Below are 20,847 nucleotides of genomic sequence, written 5' to 3' on the forward strand. Positions count from 1 at the left end.
CTTGCTCTCTTTCTAACTCTTTGAGTTTTGGGGTTAGGTAATTTATTACCATTGTTTCTTGTTTTTTTGTAGTTGGCTTGTAAAGCTATGAACTTCCCTCTCAAGACTGCTTTTGCTGTGTCCCATTGATTTTGGATTGTTGTCTTTTCATTGTCATTTGTTTGCATGATGTTTTTTTTTATTTCTTGATCTCTCTGGTAACCCAGTCATTGTTTAACAGCATGCAGTTTAGTGTCCATGTGACTTTGGGGTGAAATGTTCTGAAGATGTCAATTAATTCCATCTGATCTAGTGAGTCACTTAGGACTGATGTTTCTTTGCTGATTACAGTGGTTCCCAAATTTTTGACATATGTGTACCCTTTCTATAATTTTAGTAACACTGAGTACCCCTCGTACTCATGAGAATGTAGAATTAGGCGCAGCTAAGCACAGTGCAGTGCATATCCCCACCAAACTCCGGTGCAACGTGTACCCCCACCAAACTCTTCCTGTACCCCTGGGGGTACGCATACCACACTTTGGGAAACACTGGTTTAGAGGATTTGTCCAGTGGTGATAGTGGGGTATTAAAATCTCTGACTATGATTGTATTGCTGTTAATCTCTCCTTTGGTATCCTCCAGATTTTTTTTTTTTTTAATGTATTTGGGTGCTCCTGCATTGGGTGTATACATGTTTACCAGAGTTATTTCTTCTTGTTAGATTGCTCCCTTTAGTATTATGAAGTGGCCTTCCTTATCTCTTGTTATGTCCTTCACTTTGAGATCTAATTTGTCAAAAATAAGTATTGCTACCCCAGCTTTTTTTTTTTTTTTTTTTTCTTTTTCATTCGTCTGGAAAACCTTTTTCCATCCCTTCGCCCTCAGTCTGTGTGCGTCTTTTTTTTTTTTTTTTTTTTTTTTTCCCTGAGGTGGGTTTCTTGTAGACAGCAGATATATGGGTTTTGTTTTCTTATCCAATTTGTTATCCTACGTCTTTTAATTGAAGAATTTAATCCGTTTACATTTAAAGTTATTATTGATATGTACTTATTTGTTGCCATTTTTACTCTATACACCTGTTTCTTTTTTTGCTTTCTAGTTCTTTTTCTTTTCTTTTAATTTACAGCAGACCCTTTAGCATTTCTTGCATTGCTGGTTTGGTGGAGATAAATTCCTTCATCTTTTTTTGTCTGTGAAGCTTCTGATTTCACCTTCAATTTTGATTGATAGCCTTGCTGAGTACAGTATTCTTGGATTCAGGCACTTCCTTTGCATGACTTTGTGTATTTTATTCCATTTCCTTCTCGCCTGATGAGTTTTTGTTGAGAAAGAAGTTGCTAGTCTGATGGGGGTTCCTTTGTATGTAACTTTCTGTCTCTGGTCACTTTTAAGATTCTTATTTTGTCATTGGTGTTTGCCAATTTAATTATAATGTGCCTTGGCATCAGTTTTTTGGGGGGGGTTCATTTTGCTTGGGACTCTAAGCTTCTTGGATTTGTGTAGTTTTTTTCTTCCCTATATCAGGGAAGTTTTCTGTCATTATTTCTTCAAACAGGTTTTCTATTTCTTGCTCAGTTTCCTCTCCCTCTGTAACTCCTATTATGTGAATGTTGTTGTTGGTGTGTGTGTGTGTGTGTGTGTGTGTGTGTGTGTGTGTTGTCCCATCCCAAAGTTCCCTTGGGCTCTCCTCCTACTTTTTAATTATTTTTTCTAGAAGCTGCTCTATTTGGGTATTTTTTTCCATCTGTCTTCCAGGTCACTGATGTGGTCCTCTGCTTCTTCTAGTCTACTCTTAATGCTTTCTATTGAATTCTTTACAGCAGCGATATCATTTTTCATTTTCTTCTTGGTTCTTCTTCATTTCATCTTGGTTCTTACTCATATTGTCGAATTTATCTTCCATTCTTTTCAGCCACCTTATGACCATTTCTCTGAATTCTTGCTCTGATAGGTTGCTTGTCTCTAATTCGTTTGCTTCCTTTTCTGGTGATGCCTGCTTTTCTTTCATATGCGGGCTGTTTCTTTGTTTCCCCATAGTTTCTCTTCTCAGGATGTCTGGTTTTGTAATTCTCTCCCTCCTGCATTGATTAAAGGTACAAAATACAACACAGCCAATTACAGCACATAAGGCACTGAACAGCGATGTATTCTTGATATTAATAACCTCCAATAATGGTGACCACCAGAGAAAGCAAATTAGGGGATAGGAGAGAAAGAAGTGCAAAAAGGAAGGGGGAAAAAGGAGTTTCAAAATGAAATTGGGAAAAGGAGAAGGGAAAAAAAAGAGACTAGAACGAGACTAAGAAAAGAGGAGCAAATTATACATATGGGAGGAAATTCCAATAGAGCAACCATTAATCACCGCAAATGCCAGCAACAAGTACCTGGAGATTAATACAACCTACAACACCAACTAATATCAAGCAAGGAAAGGGAAAACAGAAGTAAAAAACAAACTAAAACACAGCAAACAAAAACATACAATCAAACAAAAAGAATTAGAAAAACAATCACACAAGAAATCATAAAACTTTGATATAGTTAACATGCAAACAAACAACTACAAAAGGATAGAGAGAAAAACAATTTTTTAAATTTAGGACAGCAAAAAGAGAGGTGTGTATGGACTTGAAGCAGGGGGTTGGATATTAGATATATAAGTAGGGTGAAATTTTAGCAGGAGGTAAACAGAAAGAATAGGGAAAATCTAGAGCAGGAAAGGGTTAAGATAAACAGGTCACCAAAAGGGGAAATATTAGGAAGAGAGTGATAGCATAAAGGTTGAGTTGAGATAGAATAAAGCGATAGTGAACGAAAGGTGAAAATAGACTGTAGAACACTAATTCCAAAGTGAAATAAAGAGCAAATAAAATGACACTTTAAAAAATAAATAAATTAATTAATTAATTAATTAAATAAAAAAGGTAAAATAGTAGTAGTAATAATGCTGATTACAAATAAAAATGTAATAATTAAAAAGGTAAAAAGGTAAAATCAAGTGAGGAAAAAAGAAGAAAAAATACTTTCTTAAGTAAATGTTGCAAATAATGAAAATAAAAACAAAAATTTAAAAATTAAAAAAAAATGTGCAGTAATAAAGGTCATTCACTTCCTCTATCATTCTGTTTGGCACACCTGTTTCCCAGTCCAGACAGTATTTCAGTTCCCTGCATTTCACTGCTCCTCAATGTTGTAATCCAGTCTTGATTTTAAAGCAGGTGGTGTCTTAATTTCTGGTATTTATTTATTATTTATTTATTTAGGGTCAATTTATAATTCAGCCTCTGGGTGGCAGTGTTTCTGGGTTGACTTCCAGGACTCTAAGGCTTCTCTAGCTATTTTTCTCTGTGACACTCAACTGGTTTGCAGAGGCTGGTAGGCAAGTCCAAACAGACCGCACACCCCTGAAACTCTCAGGCTATCCCTGCATCAGATCAAAATGGATTGTTCTTTAGAGATTCCCTCTGTTAGCAGCTCTGAGGAACTTCTTCCACAATCACTGATCACAGCAACCGCTGAGCAGCTGTGCACCCCAAAACACCAGTCCCAGGTGGTGCGAACACTTGGACTCAAAGAAGCTCTCCACTCAACCATGGAAAGGTCAGATTTTACAGGAATAGGGTAAGGGCTATAGTCCAGGCAGAAGACAAAAACGCGTGCACTGAACACTGTGGACACTGGAGGACTGGTGAAACCCCAGGCTGTTGTCAAGGGCTAAAGACAAAGAGAGAATCTTAAAAGCAGCAAGAGAAAAGCAGTCAATTACCTATAAGGGAGTACCCATATGACTATCAGCTGATTTCTCCACAGAAACTATGCAGGACAGAAGGAAGTGGTAACCAAGATTACTCTCCCTAGAAAAGCTATCATTTGGAATTGAAGGTCAGATTCACAAGAAAAAGCTAAAGGAGTTCATTACCATCAAACCAGTACTACATAAAATGTTGAAGGGTATTTTTTAAGAAGAGAAAAATGAAAAGGAAGAGGAAGAAGAAGAAAAAGATAAAGATAAAAAATATGAACAATAAAGTGGCAAAAAATATATATCAACAATTTAATCTAAAAATCAAAATAAACTAATAAGAAAACTAATGAACAGAATAAACTGGTGAATGAAATAGAATCAGAAACATAGAAATGCAACAAACTGATAATTTTCAGTGGGAAGGGGGTAGATGGGGCAAGAAAAAAAGATCTCATATGTATATATGCATTAACTGGACACATACAATAGAGTGGGAAAGACCTGGGGTGGGGTGGGATCTGGATGAAAGGGGAACAAGTGGGGAAGAATATCTGTAATACTCTCAATAATAAAGATAAAATAATAATAATAATAATAATTATTATTATTATTATTGACAAAGTATTTTACATTTTAGGATTTTCAGGTTACATGTTTCCAAAATTACATATAGTACATTTAGTGAAACCCAGTTTATGCATAATACCTTTTTTCTGAAAGCTATTCTCTTCATAATAAAATTATACAGATAATTTTTCATTGTATTTCAGTATGGTAAAGAAGATGAATAACCATGCACAAGAGGTATTTATGGGCCAAGCCTAGATCTGGCTCCTACTAATACACCCTCCCTCCAAAATACATGCATTTTTTTTTTAATCTAAACATGGTTATATGGCCTCCTAACTACAATGACTCATACGAAGATAGTCTAGCTATGTACTACTTACTCTCTGATGACAGTAACTCTCATTTTGAAATTTGAAAGAGTGAACATTAAATAAATAATGATATTGTTACCTATAAAAAGATTCTGTTTTGGTATATAAGTCAATTAATATGTATACATTTACAAATGTAATCTACATGCTAATTTTATTTTTGTTTCTTGTTTTTGTCTGACCATATAAAAGAAGAAAAGAATTAGAGTTTAGTAAAATATATATATATATATATATATATATATATATATATATATACTAATTATATATATTTTTTACACACACACACACACACACACACACACACACATATATATATATATATATATATATATATATAGAGAGAGAGAGAGAGAGAGAGAGAGAGAGAGAGAGAGAGAGGCTATATATATATATGACCTTAAAGTTAAACAGCAAACATTTGAATTCTGACTTCGTCATTTACTGGCTGTGTGATTTTTAATTTATATAATCTTTCTGAGCCTTATTCATGTTTGTACTTATAAAATAGAGTATCATTATATTGTTCTGAGGATCAAATATAAACTGGGCAGCCTAATATCTTGTATCGAGCTTAAGGAGGACTCACTGGTAGCTTTGGTAATATTTTTTTTCTACATTTTATTTTTCAATTACAGTTGGCATCCAATATTATATGAGTTTCGAATATATATCATAATGGCTAGGCAGTTATATACTATGCCAACTTTTTTTTAATTTTTAAATTTATGATCTTTCTTTTACAGGAACACCAGATGCATTTTCCCAATTACTCACCTGCCCGTATTGTGATAGAGGCTATAAACGCTTTACCTCTCTAAAAGAACACATTAAATACCGCCATGAAAAGAACGAAGATAACTTTAGTTGCTCTTTGTGCAGTTACACCTTTGCATACAGAACCCAACTTGAACGTCATATGACATCACATAAATCAGGAAGAGATCAAGTAAGTGAAATAACTAAGCTCACTAGCTCTCCAAATGTTGAGAATTCATCTCTCCATAAAAGGAAAGGGTTTTAATATACTTAAAAGTTAAAAAGATGTGCTAGATAATGTCTTATATGCAGGCTTATAAAAATTAAAGTGATTCTTATAATTATCTGGATATTTCTGAGCTACAAATCACATGTGATAATGATTTTAAAGGTAACTAAGTATTTTCTTTTTCAGATAAGATCCCTTTCATCTCAATTTAATTATTTTGCTTATACTTTCCTAATATATAAAAACCCTGGGTCCTTCACAACCTGAGGCTCGACCAACGGGAAGTCAGTCCTGCAGTCAGTGCTGGTTGCTATGCAACCAGTCAGTCCTGCAGTCAGTGCTGGTATGGCAGCAGGAGGCTGTGAATCAGGCCTGGAGAGAGGCCTGAAGAGAGAAGCAGAGTCTGATCCATAGCCTCTGTGGCAGATGTTGATCAGTACTTGCCTCTCTTTTTCTCTCTAGACCTGGCCGGCAGCCACATCTCCATTTCTCTCCAGACCTCCACCCCGACTGTTGATCAGGCCTGCTGATAGGCCCAGAGATGATGACTAGCATAGAAACTGACGAATCAGAACCAAATCTGGGTGAAGTGTGAGAAGCCAATTGTTGTCTAGGAGGCAGAGCTTTTGATGCTGACTGACATAGAAACTGATGAATCAGAACCAAATTGGCTGGCAGAGGAGGGCAGTTGGGGGCGAGATCAGGCTGTCAGGGAAGGGCAGTTAGGGGTGATCAGGCTAGTAGGCAGAAGCAATTAGGAGCAATCAGGCAGGCAGGCAGGCAGCAAGTGGTTATGAGCCAGCAGTCCTGGATTGTGAGAGGGATGTCCGACTGCCCAGGGGGATCGGGCCTAAACTGGCAGTCATACATCCCCCAAGGGGTCCCAGATTGCAGAGGGTACAGGCTGGGCTGAGGGACAATGAATTTCATGCACTGAACCTCTGGTAACAAATATTTCTCAAGTTTATAACTAGATTTAATAATGCATTGTATTAAAATGTTCAGTGTAGGAAAATAAATATTGAGTACATAAACCACATGACTTACTACTAACCAAATTTAAAAGGAAAATAATGATAAAGTTTTATTTTTTTGTGAACCACTGACTCTTTATTCTCAGTGTAAGCTATAGTGAATAAGGGAAGTTGCTTCCTCTGAGAATCTAAAGTTTAGATTCCAATACATTTTTATTCTGAAGACTCTATTTTCATATGGTTTATTCTACTTCTATGTCACTTTACCTCAATTTCTAGAGGTATAAACCAAGATTACTATATAAGTATTAAGTTACATGTAAACTGTTGGCTCTATACTTAAGGATTAAAGTAAAAGAATCTTCCCAGTTATACTTCTTTTATAAGGTCTTAATAACTATCAACTATAAACAATCAATTGAATATCACTAAATCTAACTTAAAAAATCAACTATTCAACTTCAGGGGCTATGTCAAGGCTATATGTTGTGGTTGGGGCACATGTCCATTTTCTTATATGAAAGAAAATATCTATATACATGAGTCTCTATGAACTTTGCCCTATGATTGTACCTAATTTAAGTCATCTGTCCCATAGAGAACACATTAGACCCTTTGCTAACATGATAGACAAACCAAAATACCAAGCAAAAAAACTATGGAAAAATAATAATTGAACATGGTCAGCCTGTGTTCTCAAGACTTCAGCAACAATACTCACAGAAGCTGGGGGTTGGGGACTGGCAAATCAGGTACTGTAGGACCAGGATTGCCTAGATAGGTTAATGATTAAGTGTGTGAAGGAGCACTTGAAATAGGAGAGAGTACCAAAGGGAGAAAATTGGTGCAGAGAAGAAACTGCTGAGGACAAACACCATCTATTGTCCATCTGACCCTATTATAGTCTTATTAGAAACAATACAGACAAGTGCTTTTTCTCTCTGAGAGTCCTTGGGTAACCAAAGGATAGATGGGCCTCGGTAAAAGAGCCTATTCAATGACATTTGGGGAGCAGATTTATCCTATAACTGCCGTCCCCATATACTCTCTATACCAAGGGCCTTTGTCAAAGGAAAGGATCTCCAAAGGAGAGACAGAACTGGTAGTGAAAACAGGAGATGCCATTATAAAAGCAAATCATAAGATCTCTGATGAGCATGAAACCCCCTTTTTGATGGGTGCAAAGGTAATAGGTTCATATATAAAGGTATGTGGTCAAACTAAGGTCAGAAAGGAATTGTGATACGTTTGGGGACCAATAAAGTACAGAAATATAATTGGAATGTCTTGGAAACTAGTTATAAGGATGCAAACTAGAGGGTAGAATGTCTAGCATGCTGGCTTTTGAAAATCATGCCACAACTTAAAGGTAAGCATTCCCATGTCTTATTCATTCAATATTCGAGTTTCTATCATGTGTCAGGCCCTGTTCTAGGTGTTAAAGGCACAATAGTGGAAAAGATGAGCAAAATCCCTGACAGTAGAGTGGTACAATAGTAGGTTTTCAGTTGTGAGTATGCAAAGCATAGAGTTTATTCTTGTACTAGAGGCTCGATGCACAAAATTTGTGCAAAGACTTTGTCGCCTGCCACTGCAAGGGCCACCTCTGCCGCAGCCCCCACACACCGCAGCTTTGTCTGGAAGGAAGGACGTCCAGAAGGACATCTGGTCTGATTAGCATATTATTCTTTTATCATTATACTAGTAGATTATTATTTATTACTGTGTTTTCCATATGAACAACTGTGTACCAACTTTTGCAATACCCTGTACTAATGTGATTTGAAACAGATAAAAAATATCCAAAAACAGGTAGTATGAAGAAAAATAGCATAAGAGGATAGAAAGTGATGAAAGGTCACTGTTTGTTAGAAAATAGGAGACCTTTCTGAGAATGTGCCATCTGAACTAAAACCTTAATGAAATGAAGAAGCCAGTCATGGAATGATTGGGGGAAGGACATTCCCCTCAAAGGGAGCAGACTGAAGCGTGAAAAGACCTTGAGGCAGAAATCTGTATGATGCCACCAAAGAACAGTCAGGAGCCAGTGTGAACAAAGGGGAGAAAGAAGATGAGGCTCAGGAGGTATGGGGAGGCAGATGATGTAGCTACTCGAATAGGCCATAAATAAGACTTTTGATTTTATTCCAAAGTGCGATGCGGAAGCCTTTGAAGGATATTGAATTTTAACTTTACTTATTTGTTTGTTTTTTTAAAGAGAGAGGGAGAGAGAGAAGCATCAATGATGAGAGAGAAATGTTAATCAGCTACCTCCTGCACATCCCTTACTGGGGATCAAGCCTGCAACCAGGCAGCTGTCCTGATGTGGAATCAAACTGGGACCTGATTCATGGGTCAGTGCTCAACCACTTAGCCATACCAGCCAAGCATTCACTTTTTTTTTTTTTAAGAGGACACTGACTATTGGGTAGAGAATAGGTCAAGAGAGACAACAATGGAAGCAGGGAGATGCTATTGCTGAAGTCCAGGCCAGGGGTAGTTGATTATTTAAACTTGGTGGTGGTGGTGACAGACTATCACCTAATGAAGAATGATGGATTCAGAATGTATTCATTTGGCTTGCTGGTGAAATGTATTCATTTGGCTTGCTTGCTGGTAAGGAGATAAGAAAAAGAGAGGGTTTGAGGATTACTTCAAAGTTCAGAGCCTAGGCAATAAAAAAATGAGAGTGTTATTTACAAAGATAGGAAACACTAAAGAAGGAAACTAATTTTCAGGATAGAAGTTAAGAGTTTACTGAACAATGTCATGTTAACAGATGCCTATCACTTTCCAATATCAAGGAATATCCAGGAAACAATTGGCAATAAGAGTCTGGAGTTGAAGGGAAAGGTCTAAAGATATAAATTTGGGAATTGTCATCATATGTTCAGTATTTTAAGCCATGGGTTTGAATGAAGTAGGGCCTGATACATAGTAAGTACATATTTTCTTTCCTTCCTACATGAAAGACAAAAGAAAGGACATTTTAGTTCCGGTGAGCATGAGGCGAGTAGTACTTGAGTTAAGCTTCTGAAAGATAAGTAGAATTTTAAAAGTAATAATTAAAAGGAAACGTAGCCAAGAAATTGGGAATAGTATAAATCAAAGCAAGGAAAAAAGAAGAGCACTGTATGTGCATAAAACATACTCAAAAATGACTAAGGCAGGAACTTTTAGAGAACTGGTAAAGAATAAGCCTTCAAACTCAGGAGCTAAGAACTTGGAATCTGTAGACCCAGAATCTGTATTGCTGGGAATCCTTTGGAGGTTTTTGAGCAGGATTTGATTCAATTCAAGCAATTTTGAGTTGGTTTGTTTTTGGGGGGCAGGGAAAGTTATTTTTTATTTAGAGCTTTATAACCCCAACCAAGATATGAGAGCTGGTTTAAGAAGAGATTGCAATTTTGAAACAAGAAATCTGTACAACTCCTCCAGGCAAGTGGCTGTGAAGGAAGTAGCTGTGTCTCAGAAATTTGTTCCCATAAATTCTTAACACTTTTGTATCCCAGGCCCCAGTATTCACAAAGTCAGGCATTTTGCCAGCTCAAATCAATTCAATGTTTTTCTAAGGTTATAGGTGTAGGATATATTTGTAATACATTAAGTGGAGATTTGATGAATCAGACATAAAGCTATTATAATCATATTTGGCTGGAAAATAACTTTTTAAAATCATCAAATTAAAGTACAATTTAGAAATATCAAACATATAAGAGGATAAAATACAAAAAAAAAAAAATGCCCAGCCTTATCTCCTATTCAGGAGCTCTTGTTCTTCTATTGAGTAACTGCTTTAAACAGGTTATTGAATGTTCTTGACCTCAAATTTTTTATCTGCAAATTAGAGGGCTAATCTCTACAGTTCCTGGTAATATATATATATATAATTTTTGCCAAATACTATTATTGCTGATACTTTAAATTAGAAGTGTAGATTTTTCTCTATGTCAAAATTCTGTTCCCAGTATCACCCTCCTTTTTGCTAATATTTCAAGCATTAGGTTACAAAAAACTGCTATAATTTGAGGCCTTTCAGAAACAAAATAATCACCAGAACATTTTAGCAAATTGAGTGTTCTTTATGTTTTTGCTTTATGAATAAAATTCCCATTCTTTTTTACAGAGACATGTGACACAGTCTGGAGGCAATCGTAAATTCAAGTGCACTGAATGTGGGAAAGCTTTCAAATACAAGCACCATCTAAAAGAGCACTTAAGAATTCACAGTGGTAAATATTTGTTATCTTCCTACACCTTGAATACTATAGCATACAGGGAAATAAATATTATAACATGTGATCTGCACAAATGATTAGGACTCCTTGCTTTCTTTTAGGATGCAGATGAATCCGGAGAAATTTTCAGTTTGTAAATGATATTTTATTGAAGTTTTAATCTTTGACTAAGGTATATCAAGTTACTATAATATGGCACATTCAAAATTTCCTTATCAGAATACATGTACAACCTAAAAACACTTCAGCTTTCTGATGATTTGGCCTCTTTTGCACAGTTAGAATGAAAAAGGATATAGAGCTATTATACAATTTGCACAAGGAAATATGGAGATGAAGACATTATTTATAAAACAGAAGTAGAAATGGAACTCCAGATAGGAAATGCTGAGGTGATGTGGAGTCAGCAAGGGAATATAGCATGAGGGAAGAGGGAACCTACAGTATGAATGAGAACAGAAAAGAAAAATGGGTCTCCATCATTTCAACTTCCTATTCCACATCATTTTCTGAATCATTACTTATAAAATGAATATTATTATATGATAATAATATGTCTCTTATAGAAAAAGAAAAACAAAGATGAGAAGGAGGTGGTGGAGGGGTGGAGAGTGATTAACCAGGGAACTTTATAAAACCCATAGACACAGACAATAGGGTGGTGAAGTGGGGGGAGTGGGTCAATGAGTAAACAAACAAAGGGGACATTTGTAATACTTTTGATAATAAGGTAAATAAATATTTTAAAAACAAATATAACTATATTTGCATTTCTTCAAAGGATCTATTTGAACAAAAGCTATAGAGAAAACTTAGCACCCCACATTGCACTAGAAAATGTTAGTCTCCCAATTAATTTGATGTGTGATTTTAGATTTAAGTAATTTTAATGAAAATATGTATTAGCTAATAAGTGGGAAATTATTTGCACATTGCTTATTTTGTGGAAATTGTTATATTAGCATTTACATTTTAGAAACATCAACCTACAAAAAGAGTACAGCTAGGTAACTTTATAAGGGGTAGTTTGTGATACCTGTATATTATTTTGAAACTTCAAATGTTCTGTAAGTTTTACTGTATTGCTCATTAGAGGCTAAATAATGTTAAAGGCAAAGGCATCACTTAAAAATTCTCAAACAAAAATTCTTACAAAAACATTTATTTTCACACATTAATGTTTCTGGAAAGTAGAGGTTTTCTTTTGCAGCCTGTCACATGATCCTATTTCTTACCTTCTGTTTTCATTTCAATAATACTAGAGGTCCAGTACATGAAATTTGTGCATGGGAGAGGTGTGTGTTCCTCAGGCCAGCCTGCACCCTCTCCAATCTGGGACACCTCGAAGGATGTCCGTTTAGCTGGGATCGGGACTAACCGGGCAGTCTGATATCCCTTTCACAATCCAGGACTGCTAGCTCCCAACCACTCGCCTGCCTGCCTGCCTGCCTGCCTGCCTGATTGCCCCTAACCATTTCTGCCTGCCAATCTGATCATCCCCTAACCACTCTCCTGCCAGCCTTATCAATGCCTAACTGCTCCCCTACCAGCCTGGTCACCCCCAACTGCCCTCCCCTGCAGGCCTGGTCCCCCCTAACTGCCCTCCACTGCTGGCCTGATCACCCTCAACTGCCCTCCCCTGCAGGCCTGATCACCCACAACTGCCCTCCCCTGCAGGCCTGATCACCCTTAATTGCCCTCCACTGCAGGCCTGGTAACACCCAATTGCCCTCCCCTGCAGGCTTGGTTGACCCCAACTGCCCTCCTCTGCCGGCCCAGTCACCCCTAACTGCCCTCCCTTGCTGTTCTGATCGCCCACATCTGCCCTCTCTTGCTGGCCATCTTGTGGAGGCCATCTTTGACCACATGGAGGCAGCCATCTTGTGTGTTGGAGTGACAGTCAGTTTGCATATTACTTCTTTATTACATAGTATATTTTTAATAAGCCTCCCTTCTACCAGAGATGATTTGAAGTTGTTGATAGAGTTACAGCTAATTTGGGAGGGCTTTTTTAAATGTGGAAATGGGGAAGAGGAAGGAAAGTAAATCTTAGAGTAAAATTCATGTACAAAGTGAATGTCATATGATCCTGTTGCAGTTGAGTAACAGAATTTATCAGATCTATAGATGATACAAAGCTGGAAGCATGGCTCATACCAAAGATTATAGTACAGATCTGGAAGTTGATATTTAATCACATGATCCTACATTGGTATATTCAACTGTCAATGTCAATCAAGCAGTAAGTAGGGAGCTACTGTATATAGTACCTACAGAAAAATTTTAGGAGTTTGGATGGTCAAGAGCTTTATCTAAGCTAACAATATGCTGCTGCTGTTTAAAAAACTAATGCAGCCCAGCGGTGTGGCTCATGGTTTGGCTCCAGGTTAGGGCACAAGCTTGGGTTTCAGGCAGTAAGAAACCTGCAATCAGTAACCAAGACCAGTGTCCATGAGTAAAAGAAATCTGTTGCTAGGAAAAGCATACTTTTTCCTGATAACTATAGAGAAACTTGTTCTTTGAAGCATCATAAGGAAGAGCAAAATACAATTTATGTCATCCTCAGAAATATACTTAATATGGTGGAAAAGTTGATAGAATTTTTTTTTAAATATATTGTATTGATTTTTAACAGAGAGAAAGGGAGAGAGATAGAGAGTTAGACACGTCGATGAGAGAGAAACATCGACCAGCTGCCTCTTGCACACCCCCCACCGGGGATGTGCCCGCAACCAAGGTACATGCCCTTGACCGGAATCGAACCTGGGACCTTTCAGTCCGCAGACTGACGCTCTACCACTGAGCCAAACCAGCTTCGGCAAAATTTGATAGAATTTTATTGTTAAAATAATATTCTTCAACACAATCCAGTGATATTTCACCAAAGTGCAATTAGGAAAAAGCATTCCAAAGGAAAATGTTGAGCAGGGATATTCAGTGTTACCCCAGAACTGGTAACAATTTGCAAGCTAGTTATTACTGGTTCTTTAAATACAGTAACAAGAGGAAGCTTTACAAACTGTTATATATCAAGATAATGTTGTGACAATTTCATTTTATTTTACACAATGTTGGTCTATAGTAGTTTGTAAATTTAAAACAAAAAATGAAAGAAAAAACACAAGTGGTCCTTCATCATAAATCACTGTTTAAAGTATCTAATAATGGATGATTGTATATCCTTCAGTAAACTTTTTAAAAGTATTAGGATCATGGTCCTCAATTATAGTCCCTAAAATTATATTGATTGTTGCTATCTTCTGATACCCATAAAATGAGCCCTCTGCAGAGTGCTGTGTTAGCCATCATTTGAGCTCTGCAAGTGGGAATTAAGCTGTAAATGGAGCAAGAGGCCACCACACTTCAACTCTGAGGTGAGACAAAATAGCACCTGCACATGGGCTATAGTCCTCCCCAGAAAATAACTTGGATTTGTTCCATAGCCTTATATTAATTTTAGCTTGGAAAATTTTTACATCAGATGTAACCAAACACCCATCTCTTAAAAAAAGAAACAACCTTAATATTCATACTACATCTAACTTTGAGCAGCACAACTTACTGATGTCACCTCCAGGATTTGATAGTTGCAAACACTAATCTTAATTGATAAATTAAGTGATGTACTTTAGCTATACACCATAAAGCTATGAAGTTAGAAAGTAGGGGTTTTCTAACAAACATAGTGACTTTGGCTTTCAAATAATTGTTGTACAGACTTTCTAACAAAAAATATTAGAGTATTCCCAACAATAATGATAACTACCATGTTTCCCCGAAAATAAGACATCCTCCGAAAATAAGACCTAGCACATGGAAAGATAAGACATCCCTTGAAAATAAGACCTAGCGCAACTTTGGGAGAAAAAATTAATATAAGACACTGTCTTATTTTCGGGGAAACAAGGTAACATGTATTGAACACTTAACTATGTAAAGCCACATTCTAGTTATTTGTACTTATTTGTGTGTAGTCCTAACAATAACTCTATGAGGTAGATGCTGATGAGAAAAATGGAGTCTCAGAGAGCTTAATTAACTTTTCCATAGTCAATTAACTAATGCATCTTGACTTCAAATCCATTGTCTTTACCCATTGTGCTTCTCTACCTCCCTGTTTGTAAAGGTAAGAATAAGTTATATTGTAGATGCTTATTTTCCCAGTGAGCAAGAGAATTAAGAGAGTAAGAGAACAAACATGTAGCTCATCGAAAAATGCTGTCAAATAATTTAAAAATGTTAAAATAGAGAAATGCTAGACCATATCCCTTATTTTACCATTCCTAGAAATATTTATCTGATGCATTTTGAGCATTGAATCACATTACAGGCATCCTGTTGGAAAGATATTGATAAATTGGAAAATTTCCAGAGGTGAGTTAACAAATGGGTGAGGGTTCTAAAAGCCATGTCCCATGAGTGTTTAAGGATATGACAACACTTTATCAGTTTGAAAGTCTGGCTTGTAGAAGAAAAATTGGACTTGTTCTGTGTGACATTAGAAGGGCAAACTAGCATAGGGAAGTAAATAGGCATCATATCAAAATGACTGAACCTGAATCTCAGTAAAATGCTTCTTAAAAGAATCACTAACATTTAGTGAGAGCACCTTAAGTTTCACTGTATTATCTATAATAATAAAGCCTATGAGGCACTTGCATGTGACATCATCACAATATGGCCATCACAAGATGGCCACATGCATACTGGAGGCGGGACCCAGCAGCTACTCCACACAATGAGGCCTGGGAGTCCCGAAGCTCTGCACAGCATGGAGGAGGCCAGTCCTGGTGTCTCCGCCACCTCGCACAGAGGCAGGTCCTGGCAGAGGAGGCGGGTCATGAAAGGGGAGCGCAGATGTGGGCAATTAGGCTGGCAGTGGAGCAGTTAGGCATCAATCAGGCTAGCAAGGGAGCAGTTAAGGGCAATCAGGCAGGCAAGCAGGCGAGTGGTTAGGAGCCAGTGGTCCCAGATTTTGAGAGGGATGTTCAACCCCTGTGGGATTGGGCCTAACCCAGCCGTTGGACATCCCCTGAGAGGTCCCAGATTGGAGAGGGTGCAGAGTGGGTTGAGGGACACTCTACCCCCCCCCACCCTGTGCACAAATGTTGTGCACCAAGCCGTTAGTCTTATCTATCTATCTATCTATCTATCTATCTATCTATCTATCTATCTATAAAAGGCTAAGTGACCATCTGTCTGACTGACCAGCCGGTACATATGATGCGCACTGGCAATTTAAAACTAAATGTTGACTTGTGCATGTGCGATACATATAAACTCTCACTGGTGCCAATCACACGCATGTGTTTCGATCTATCATTGTCAACTGTGAATTTGATTGTTCTTGTTGACATTCAATGTGAACCACATTGTGATTTATTTATCGTCTATCCCACCGACCAACTGGACAGTACATATGATGGCGCACTGGCAATTTAAAAATAAATACTGACACATACATGTTACATATAAAGTTCTCACTGGTGCCAATCACATGGGTGTTTTAATTTTATAGTACTACTAGTAGCCTGGTGCATGAATTCATGAACATTGAAAGGAAATTAATTAGAAGAAAGATTTGTGTGGTAATTACATTAATGTAAAAAAATTACATGTCAAAATAGTATATATGATGTAGTATTATAAAATTAAAATACAAAATATTTTAATATCACTATTCACCCTTTCTCTATAATAGAAGTGTCAGAGATGAAAGAAAACCAGTAAAATGTATATGAAAATAATATATAAATTGATTAATTAATAAACAATTACAACATGATATAAAAACAAGGACATTATATAAAAATGACAAAAACAACATTGATGAAAACAATGATTGATAAATTAATAAATAACATGATATAACAACAACAAAGACATGATATAAAAACAAAAACATGATATAAAAACAACATTGTTCAAAACAATGACTGATAAGTTGATTAAGCTTATTCTAATATCTTCCTGCACAACACATTAAGAGTATAAACACTTTCAGAGTGCTTGACTAATTTCCTTTGTGATGAAGTATTTACAACTTTAACTTTTTTTAATTTAATTTTATTGTTTAAAGTATTACAAATAGTAGTAGATATGTCTCCGTTTTTCCCCATTGACCTCCCCTCACCCCTGGCATATTCACACACACACACACACACACACACACACACACACACACACCCTAGTGTCTTGTGTACCTTAGTTATGTTTATATGCATGCATACAAGTCCTTTGGTTGATATCTTACCTCCCCCTCCCAAAAAAAAAGCACTCCCCTGCAAAGAAGCCTTGAACAGACTGTCAAACTACAGTGGAAAGGCAGGGAGGGTACAACTTTAATGTCACATGCTCTTTGAACTTGAGAGAAAGCAACATATAACTGACCATGTCCTAAAACAGGTTTAGATAGGAATATTCCAACTCTGTCTAGAGTTTGTCCTTGTGATTTATTAATAGTCATCGCAAATGCTGGCATCACGGGAAACTGTCTTCGAATTAATTTAAATGGGAGGTCAGTGTCAGATGGGGACAAATCAGTTCTTGGAATCAGAACAATCTCTCCTGCAGATCCTGTTAAAACTTCAGCTTTGATTATGTTAGCTTGCAATCTTTTGATAATAAATCTAGTACCATTACAAAGACCCCATTTACTGTTAAGATTTCTCAGTAGCATGATGATTGCACCAACTTTCATTTTAATTTATGACACAGAATTCTCAAAGGAGTAATATTAAGAAATTCAATGGGAAATTTTTCCTTGTGCAAGTCAATGTTTATTTTTAAATTGCCAGTGCATGTCATATGTACCATTTGGTTAAATGGACATATGGTTGGTCACTTATCCTTTTATAAATATAGATATTATATATACTATTTTGACATGTAATTTTTGCAGTAATGTAATTACCACGTGAACCTTCCTTCTAATTAATTTTATTTCAATGTGCACAAATCCATACATCAGGCCACTAGTATAATTATAATAAGCCAGTGATGGAATATCTACATTTATTTACACACCAAAACACTGAGGCTTGGAAAGGTTAAGAAAATAGTATGTGGCAGACCTAGGATCTGAACGCTAATCCATGGGCCTCAGCAAGGCCAAACTGGACCGTCTTCAGAGTTGCCTAGCAGCAGTAACCTCCTCTTACTAAAGGAGTTTCAGCAGAGAATATCCAATGTCAGGTATTTAAAATGAAGCCCCCATTGAGAAGAAGGCTGAACTAGGGGATTTCTGGGCTGCTTTTCAATTCTGATATCAGATTCTTTAAGTAATCAAATTTTTGAGCAAACACAACTCACTTTTTTTAAAACTTGACAAATTAAAATCAAATAGCTAGGAGAGGTTATTTTTACTTTCTAACTGCCTTTATTTTAATTCTTTTAAAAAGGGCGGAGAGCCGAAACTGGTTTGGCTCAGTGGATAGAGCATCGGCTGCGGACTGGAAGGTCCCAGGTTCGATTCCGGTCAAGGGCATGTACCTTGATTGCGGTCACATCCCCAGTACGGGGTGTGCAAGAGGCAGCTGATTGATGATTCTCTCTATCAATGTTTCTAACTCTCTATCCCTCTCTCTTCCTCTCTGTAAAAAATCAATAAAATATATTTTAAAAAATAAAATAAAATAAAAAGGGGGGAGAGAAAGAGCTTTACTTTGATATTGAGTGGGTAAATCAGCACCACTACATTTCATAATTCAATAGTTAGCTATTCATTAATCTTTTTTTTTAAAGGTTTAGTATGCATCTGTGTGACCTGCACTGTAATAGGTGCAATGTATAAAATGGCACACAAAACCCAGAGGTTTCTGTCTTATTTCTGAAACTGGTAGTCTATAGCCTTTAACTTTTAAATTAATGAACTATAACTATAAATTAATATGTGAAAAATTAGGGTTGTATGAAATAGTCCACTTAGCTCAAATTTTCTACTAAAATATCCCTAACAGCTAAGAAGAATAAACGCCTTGTACTCATGGAAGGTCTAGGGAAACAACTTAAAAGGAGGCCTCTACCAGTTACATTGGTGCAACACAGTATAATTAATCTGTGTTAATATACAAATATTTTACGTTACCATAACCACTGTCACTAAAATTTAAATCCAAGTTGCTTTGCATACCCACCAGAACATTGCCTTTTATCTCCAGGAGTACATACATCCCAGTTTAATAAGTTACAGCTTATAGAGGAACCTTATATTAATATTGGGTCGGCAACTACGTAATTGCGGATTTTTAAAAAACAATTTTTTCATGGAACTAAATAACTTTATTCTGTAATGTATTGCCCATTTTGATCAATGACCTTTTACCATCTTTCAGGCAGCATCATAATCCCACGTTAAAAAAACTTCTGGTTTTTATTAGCAAAAAACTGAATCAGGTACGATTTGACATCATCATCATTATTGAAATTTTTACCATTCAAGGAGTTTTGTAAAGATCGAAACAAAAAGTAATCAGATGGTGCAAGGTCAGGACTATATGGTGGATGTGGCAAAACATCCCAACCAAGCTCCATTAATTTTTTCCGAGTGACCAAAGATGTGTGTGGCCTTGCATTGTCATGATGGAATACAACACCTTTTCGATTTGTCAATTCGGGCCGCTTTTCTTCAACTGCATTGTTTAATTTCGTTAGTTGTTCAATGTAGACATCAGAATTGATCGTTCGGTTGGGTGGTAAGAGTTCAAAGTAGACAATTCCTTTGTAATCCCACCAAACTGATAACAAAACCTTCTTTTGATGAATATCAGCTTTTGATGTTGTTTGAGTTGGTTCCCCTGGCCTGCTCCACGATCTTTTCCGCTTGATATTGTAAACAACCCATTTTTCATCGCCAGTTATCAGTCGTTTTAAAAATGGATCATTTTCATTACGTTTCTTTAGCAAATCGCAGCTGCTAACGTGTTGCGTTAACTGTGATTCTTTCAGTTCGTGAGGAACCCATGTATCGAGTTTTTGAACATAGCCAAGTTGTTTTAAGTGATTTTCAATGCATGTATGTGATACATGAAGCTTCTCTGCAATCTCACGTGTTGTACTGTGACAGTCCGAATTGATTATTGCTTTGATTAGGGCGTCATCAACTTCAACTGGACGACCAGAGCGTTTTTCATCTTTGAGTGAAAAATCACCAGAACGAAATTTGGCAAACCAATTTTGACACTGCCGTTCTTTTAAGGCTTCATCACCATAAACAGCACATAACTTTTTATGAGCTTGCGATGCGTTTTTCCCTTTGCGGAAATAAAAAAGCAAAATATGACGAAAATATTCCTTTTGATTTTCCATTTTTCAACGAACGCCAAACGAAAACTACAAAACAGATCAAAAAACTTTTTTTTACTGATTAACAGCTGAATAGCCAACTATCAAATAACAAAATGTGTTTTACATTTGTACTACGTCTGCAAACCTAAAAATTCAACTGAAGCCATATATGTGTGAAATCCGCAATTACTTAGTTGCCGACCCAATAGTTTTATTCTCATTGAGAAAGAGCTTTTCAATGAAACCTTATAGATATAGGAAAGAGATATTTACATGATTCATTCATAGATATTCATACTTGTTAAGTTTTATGGGATATTTCATTTACTTTTCTTTCCTCTAATAGTTTTTCCTACAGATGGTTAAGTATAAGATTGAAATATAGAAAATTACATTGGTGAGACAGAATAAGAAAAAAATACTTAGAAGAATAGGTTGTGATATATTTTTGGTATTTGAGAATGCTTTGAAGTTTTAAAGGTTAGCAGAAATATTACACACATATGCAGAGAAAATACCCTTATTGATTAGCACACGTAGGTCAGACTAAAGTTTTACTAGTGTTTATAACATTTATGTGGATTTTTAACTTGAAATGATTTTAAATAAAATTGTACCACAAGCATACATGTAAACTCTTTTAAATGATTATGTTTGTTTTAGGGGAAATGTGTAAACAAAAAAATTTATAAAT

General features: G+C 36.4%; 1 protein-coding gene across 17 annotated transcripts in view; it reads left to right on the forward strand.

Moving 5' to 3' along the window:
• ZEB1 (zinc finger E-box binding homeobox 1) overlaps positions 1-20,847 on the forward strand; it is a 223,514-nt gene that overhangs the window by 195,697 nt on the left and 6,970 nt on the right. For all 17 annotated transcript variants that reach the window (XM_045586072.1, XM_036453599.2, XM_036453616.2 and 14 more), the window contains 2 exons: positions 5,415-5,617; positions 10,757-10,862. In XM_045586072.1, the coding sequence (XP_045442028.1) occupies positions 5,415-5,617; positions 10,757-10,862 (309 nt within the window). The remainder of the gene's footprint in view (positions 1-5,414; positions 5,618-10,756; positions 10,863-20,847) is intronic.

This window comes from Pipistrellus kuhlii, unplaced genomic scaffold (genome assembly GCF_014108245.1).
Source record: "Pipistrellus kuhlii isolate mPipKuh1 unplaced genomic scaffold, mPipKuh1.p scaffold_m20_p_1, whole genome shotgun sequence".
NCBI lineage: Eukaryota > Metazoa > Chordata > Mammalia > Chiroptera > Vespertilionidae > Pipistrellus > Pipistrellus kuhlii.